The following is a 7,663-nucleotide window of genomic DNA, read 5'->3' on the forward strand; positions in this document are numbered from 1 at the left end:
GTATAAGATTTTTTGGATGGTTCAGATTCTACCCAAACTACCAACCAATGGGGATTTTTCAATACCACAAATTGTGGGCAATATACTGTTCAAAAGTTTGGGGTCTGTAAGACGTGTTAAATGTTTTTGAAAGAAGTCTCACCAAGGCTTAATCCAATTTAAAATGTATTTAATGTATTAAATGTATATAAATAAAATGTATTCCTGTGATGATAAAGGAATCATTTCTCCAGTCTACAGCGTCACATGATCCTTCAGAAATCATTCTAATATGCTGATTTGATGTTCAGGAAACATTTCTTGATGAATAGAAAGTGTAAAAGAACAGCATTTGTATGAAATCATGAAGACATTTATAATATTACAAAAGACTTGTGTCCATTTTGATCAATACATCCTTGCTGAATAAAAGTATACATTTTTACTAACCCCAAACCTTTGAACAGTATACACTTTATTTAAGCAACTGAGATGTAGGCATTTAAAAGTCAAGTATGCCATTTCTGTTCCATCACTAAACTGAACTGCAAACTGCCAAATGTGCAGTTTACAACCAATACTGATAATCTCAAAACGATCAGTATATCAGTCTATCACTAAAATATGATCTCAATAAATGCAATCTCATACTATCAAACCACCTCAGATATAGCCAATACATGACACAACATCTATAAAATCTTGTTTGAGAGGCATAAATCAATAAGCATAAATCTCTGCCAATATTACAGAAAGCCAAAACACATATCCATTATGGACTTTTAACATTATAACCAACCAGAGGAGACTCTTCCAATAAAAGCCCAATGAATGAAAGCACTTTAAAAGACCAAGAAACAATCAGAAAATTGCCATCCTTCAAAGAAAAGAAGGGGGAAAAAAACAAGAGCAACAGAGCAGATTTTAAAAGCTCCCTCATCTTGTTCTGGCATCTCTAGGTCAGCTCATTAAAACAGATGGGGGTTCAGCAGTAAGTTCAGCATGAGGATGTGAAATCAAAGCCATATGCTTTGGAGCAGCATCTGCCATATTATTACAAACACAACAGCACCAAGACCACAGGAACATCAGTAACAATAATGCTTGGAGAAAAAAAAAAGAAAAAAAAAGCCCTATCCTTCCTAACCCTTTGAAGCCGAGGAGCAAAATGCCACATCCGTCCTGAGCGAATCCATCAGTTTAAAAGCAGTCTAAAAACTCCCAACAGTTAGTGCTGAAAGTCAATTCTTTCCTACAGCGATTCTTTTTTAAACCAGCCCATAAAGAAATCAAATGACAGCATGCGTTAAATAACATACCTGCAGTTGGGTGGAGGATCCAGAGTGATTTCTGCAAGCTCTTTCTGGATTCTGCGAGAGAGAAGCGAGGGAGAGAAAAGAGAAAGGGAGAGATGGTGAGAAAGCTGTGAGAATTGCAAGCAGCCGGGGAATTACACTGCCCTCTACCTCTGCTGCGTTTACTGCACGGCTGGCTCTCCCTTCAGCACAGCTAACATGGCTGCTTCCTCTTTGTTCTCGGAGGCATAACCCGAATCCCATAACAGGAAAACTTTGCCGTGGTCGTTTCTGCCTTTCTCTCCATTGCACACCGTTGATTTTCACCTCGGCTCAAAGCCCTCTGCCCTTAGTTCACACCCCACCCCTCGTCTACGCGTTTAAGTCACTTTAAGCACAAAAGATTTTCTTTTAAAGCTTATATGCAAATGAGGTAGAGGGAGGGAGGGGGGTGTGCTTCGGCATATTTGACAAGAGCTTTAATGCACTGCTCGGGTGCTGTTACTAAAGCATTATCAACAGCATGTAAGGGAGCCAGGGCAGGATTTTTGACATTTTCTAAGAATAACTGTTTGATCTTTCATTCCTCCCACATTGAGAAAAGTCTATGGCGTTTTAATGATTGCTGATATGGATTGATTGGTTAACGTTGTTTTTAGCGCCAAATCCACCTCGCTATGAAATTTATGGGTAGAATCGTTGTATTTGCAAAAAAAAAGCATCTTGGTTAAAACAGAGACCACGAGGCAGAGCGATTTGACTCGCTTCTCTTGCTCCTCACAATAACTTTGTGTAGAAGTTTCCGATGTCTCAGGAGAACTTTTGCTTGGTGTGCTTCATTAAATATAAGCCGATGACACATCATACGGTTTCTTTGCTCAAGCAGTTAAGTCATTTTCTAAGCTTAGTGCTTTTGTTCTCAAGCACGGCGCAAAAACAGCAAAACCGTTAATTGGCACATTGCAAAAATAAACTTGAAACACTTGATGATTAAAAAAAGGAGTGTTGACAGAATACATGCCTGACTTTACAAAATGACATTTAATCCTCAAACCAGCTAGAGAGTGAGTGGCATCTTTACCTCTTCGCACTGGAGGATAATTTGGCTGTTGTTTTGCTGGACAGTTTGGTGGATTTCTTCTGCTGTTGTGGAGGCGTGGGTTGTTTTCGCTCCTCTTGTTCCTCTGATTCTGGCACCGGAGGATCTCTCTGATCCGCATCGGAACTACCGCTGCTGGTGCTGGGACTTTCATCATCTGACCGTTGTCTTTCACTGGACATTTTCCACCTTTGTAAAGGACAACAAGAGGTTCTGAACTAGGGCTGACTGGGATCACAGAATAGCCCAAAGTTCTTCTGGGGTTTAAGAAAATCACAAATGTTGCCTGGAACCCTAAGCCTTAAGTTTCTAAATACAAACAGAAGCAATATTTGATGAGATTGCCAGGAAAATAAGCAAACACTCAAGTGACGCATCACAGAAATTTCTTTAAGCTCTTTAAACATTTATTTCTGTATCTATTTTGATCCACTTCAGCTTTACTAGTACTTAGTTATTAGAAACACTGGTATCTGTACCAGTTTCTACAAGTAACACTTTCTTGTTAAAAGTCATAAGTGTGCACAAGTCAGAAAGGCTACTTTAAAGTTCAAATTAAAAATGACTAGTAAGATGTAAGTAACAACTAGAATACACACAAGTCTCTTAATAATTAGGCCTTTCTAGGAAACAAAAATAAATTAGCAACTATATGAATAGATATAAGAAACAAAAAAATAATAGTCACAGGTATCTAATGAACAGGTACAAGTAAAACTTGAAATGGTACCAGCAACAGCTGGATTGCATACTATCTGGAAGTGAATAGCTGATATCTGAATCACAGATTATCATAGAATTGAACTGCATAAACATGCAACTAATAAAAAAAGAAATAGTTAGGTGTCACTATTGGAATGAATACTAGTAATGAATAAACACTATAGCAACTAGTCACAACTAGTATCTTGATACATTGATACTTACTACTAGTAAACGTTAAAAATAGGTATTCGTTTAAAGAATGAACGCTACAATCAAAACGACTCCAATATTTGGACTCTGAAAACACAAGCAACCCCATAGCCGATCCAATTACATCAAACTGTTGTCATTCAGAAGGACAAAACGTCAAGCCACAGACACACCAACTTAATCCATTATCGACTGAGCTGATAGTATTTGTAAATAGCGCAGCGGCAACATTGTTGCAACCATTATGACGTTTCACATGGATCCGCGATACATTGTATCAGTTTTGCGCTTAATGTTACAAGCTGCAGAGCGACCATCACACGTTCACAAAACCCTCCTCTGCAAAAACAGCCTTGAGTTTTTTCGCTTTCCATCTGCTGAATAGGTGCAAGTGGCTGAGCTTATGAGACTAAACGAGAAAAACACACGGCTGTTCCAGCAGAATCTATCGCTGAGAAGAAGGAGATTTCAAGAGCTGCAAAGGAAAGCAATAATTGCACCTATTCGCAGCATGTCCACCCCCTTCACTTTAGGAGAACAAGGCGATATCGCGAGCGGATTGCGAGGAAAATTCGAGTCGTTTAACGCACGCCGGGGCGAAAAGATTCAGATTGGATCTTTTAAAATCCTTTGTAAGAGGTTTGTTATGGTAGGAGGCACTCCAGTATCAGCATGGTGTACCAACTGATGCGTGAAGTCAGTTTCGAGCTCCCCTCTCTTCAGAGCTGAAAACACTAAGAAAGGACGATGTTACCCCGCCTAATGTGGACTCTACGACACCCTTAGAGCTTCTCCTTTACCTTAGACGTGGTCCTGTCCTGATCTGGGGTGGTTAGGAGTGTTAAAAATCCAGTTGAAATGGAGCCGGGAAGACGACGGGCTCCGGCCGAGCTGTGAACATTGGAGAGTAGGAAGGAGAGGAGGCGCTGCAGTTTTACTCGGAACCGACGGGTGGCGCTGTACAGCGCGTGGACATAAGCGTCTACCGCGTTGGATGGTCCCACACGACCAACGTGAATCTGTATCACTTCTCGATATGCTCCACCTGAGATGGATTTAAAATTGTGACACCATGCGTGTGGAGAAGACAAGAAGACATCACCGGCGACCGTCTTGTCTCGTGTCGTCGAGAACGAGGGGATGTTGTGGCGTCAGGAGGAAGTTTTGACATGTTGTTGTTGTGAGGGCTCCATGGTGAGAGCAATCAGCTCACGGAAACTTTGAGCGTGGGTGAGAAGTTTGGCTGGAATTCCAGTGCAGGTGGGAGTCCCTGTGCAGCACTGCATGACTTACTGCATGACTTCTCTATTGTCTGCTTCACTACAGTCTGTACGACTTCTCTATACTCTATAGAGTGTACTTCTCTATGCTGAGTATGCTGTTCTACCTCTCTATAGTCAGTATTACAGTTTCTGCTCTGCTCAGTGGTATAGTCTGCATTCGTTTTTTATAGTCTACAATACCTTTTGCTATGGACAATAGTATATGACTTATCTAGTGCCATTAAAAATAGTCTACTGCTGGGACTTCTATAGTCTATATAACATTGTGCGCTATGGTACTACATGACTTCTAGTCAATAGTACATTGTGCTTTATAATAATACACGACTTAGTAATCTATTCTGCTCTTTAGTGTGTAGTGTGACTCTATGGTCAGAAGAGTGTTCTTCTCTATTAGTATTCTACATGATGTTTTACTTCTAAGTAGTCTATATTTCTGCTGTATGATACTTCATGACTTGTCTATAGTCTCATTAATATAGGCCTGTTACTGCTATGTTCTGTCTGTGTTGTCTGTAAAGTATATTGTATGATTTCTCTGTAGTGTTATTTATATGCTACTGCTGAACTTGTCTAAAGTAGTTTAACATTAGACTTCTTACTGCTCTCTATAGCCTATATTACATTCTGCTCTACAGTATATACTTCTTGACTTCTAATAGTACATTCTGCTTTATATTAGTAGTCCACACTTTGTACTGTATGGCTTCTCATTTGTCTACACTGAAGTCTGTACTGTTATAGTATATACTTTTTGGCTTTTTACTGTCAGTAAATACTGTTGCTGCATCCTAATTCTCCTACCTATACTATGATCTAAAAGAATGTACTGTTTTTGTGAAGAAAAAGTACATCATTTTGAGTGCTTCGTCATAGCTAAGGCTTTAACTGAAAGCTCTGTCGCTTAGTTACATGCATCCTGTCACCGTTTAAACTGCCCTGTCAATCATCTTGTCACAGTAAAAATCCTCCACATTCAATTTAATTTAATGTCCTACCATTTCGGAGAGAAATGTAGTAGCACGTTGATCTGCCAGTTGTGGGTCTTTCATGCGGAGAATTCTCCTAATGTTATTGTAATTTGCATAATGATGCTTTTAAAAGATAATGACCAAACATATCTTTACAAAAGTTCACAATGCTGTTGCAGATTAAATATAATGTGGATAGCATTGAAAAAATATCTTTTCGTCAGGTTAGATACTGATTATTAATCACTCAAACCCCTTTATCAAAACCTCTCTACTTAACCTTTGGACTTGCACATCCGTCATGTTTGTAGTTTTGTAGTTCTAATCTAATCCTTGTCCAACGCGTAATGGGTTGTGGGCAACATTAGCCGTTAGAGTGTGCACAGATCTGCACTTCGGATTCTTACCGTAGACCATCCGGGTATGTTTGGAATACGCATTTCAAAATAATATGATTTGGGACACACTAATTCTAATTTCAAATACTATTTAGGACGCTTAGTATGCGAATTGGGACGCAGCATGTATTTCTAGCAGGTGTCTCCAACCTTGCACCTGGATAGCTACAGGCTTAATCCGAAATCGCCCCCTAAACCCTCTATCACTATTCCCTACGTTAGTCCATTAATTCAGTTCATTTTCATTAATCCGGCTGTACACTCGGTTGAAGAATGGTTGGAATTGAAGTCCGCAGGATGGTAGCTCTCCAAGAGCAGGACTGGAGATCCCTACTCTTTAGTATGCTTCTTGACTTCTCTGTTGTCTACAATCTGTGTGGCTGTATACTGTATATACAGCTTGACTTCTCTATAGTTAGTTAATAGTATATACTTATTCTAATGTGTGATGTCTCTAAAGTATATAGTACATACTGCATTCTAATTACTGTATTTTTAGCATGACTTATCTGTAGTTTAAAGTAGGCCAACATGTTGCTCTACAATATATTTACTTTTCTATAGTGAATAGTGTATTGCTTTATATGTAGTACAATATATTCTGTACTAGCATATATTAGCATACTAAAGTACTATAAATGCTCTTTATAGTATAGTACATACTGCTCTAAAGCATATACCTACACTGTTTGAGTTCTGTGTAATCTATTGCAGGCCCTATTGCTCTAGTTCTTAACAAGTTGTTCTGGATGGACTTGTTCCAACAACATGTTCTGCATTTTTAATAGTCTATACAGTCTATAGTACTTTACTTATGTATATAGTATAGAATACTATAAGTCATAGTCTGTAGTATAGTATATGAGTTATGACGTATAGTATAGAATTCTTCAGTACATTCTGTTTTCCCTCAATGTAATGAACTGAGTATGCACTGTTAGTGTAGCCAATACAATTTTAAAAAGCTCATTGTTCATTTATTATATTAAATCTGAATAGAAATATTCAGACACTCCACTATAGATGGAATTGTCTGTTTTTTGTAATGAATGGTTTGACATGTTAAGGAACACTGCCTAATTATTTCCCTTGCTGGATGGTTAGTCATCCTTCCTCTGACAGCATTTAAAAATAGCGATGAGGTTGCATGTGTATTTCTGTACAGTAAGGCCACTCAGGTATCTCCAAAAAGCACAATTTATTCTGCATTACTACTAGTGGCCACCCACCTAGCTTTAGATAGCATTAGATAGATACATTTATTTTGCTGATGACATTATTCAAGTTCCTTGAACTGTTTATGCGTGCATTGATGATCATCTTGACACAAACTGGTTAAAACGGCTCAGAAAAGTGAAGAAAAGGTCTAACATAATTTGTTTGCAGGTAGTAAGTATGACTTTAAGTGTCCGGGCACTTTTTCAGAGCCCTCATCTGTGATAAACTGTGATTGTTCTTTGTCAGTGGACTGATATGTTAATCTCTGTATCTTTTGTATGCCTCGTAGGAACTCGTTTTCAGTTTCGCCTGCTTTGAAATGTTAGATTAAAGAACACTTTCGAAGCAAATGATGTCGTGCTTCAGTAAACCAGAGAGCTGCGAGTGCAACGCTGTTTTTTCCCCGTCTGCTACAAGGCCGTCACTCTAAGCACATTCTAAGTGATAATCTCCAGGTGAGATGGGAGCAGGGCAGGTTTAGGAGGCTGTCTTAGTTTTTTCTATT

General features: G+C 38.8%; 1 protein-coding gene across 1 annotated transcript in view; it reads right to left on the bottom strand.

The window, feature by feature from the left end:
- Nucleotides 1-4,621, bottom strand: part of ube2e3 (ubiquitin-conjugating enzyme E2E 3) — a 46,258-nt gene extending 41,637 nt beyond the window's left edge. Inside the window, exons 1-3 of the mRNA XM_084421987.1 lie at nt 4,089-4,621; nt 2,356-2,562; nt 1,299-1,349 (exon numbers count right to left, since the gene is read on the bottom strand). Of these exons, the coding sequence (XP_084278113.1) occupies nt 1,299-1,349; nt 2,356-2,555 (251 nt within the window). The 5' untranslated portion in view covers nt 2,556-2,562; nt 4,089-4,621. The remainder of the gene's footprint in view (nt 1-1,298; nt 1,350-2,355; nt 2,563-4,088) is intronic.
- Nucleotides 4,622-7,663: the final 3,042 nt, after the last annotated feature.

Source organism: Rutilus rutilus (genome assembly GCF_951802725.1).
Source record: "Rutilus rutilus genome assembly, chromosome: 10".
Lineage (NCBI taxonomy): Eukaryota > Metazoa > Chordata > Actinopteri > Cypriniformes > Leuciscidae > Rutilus > Rutilus rutilus.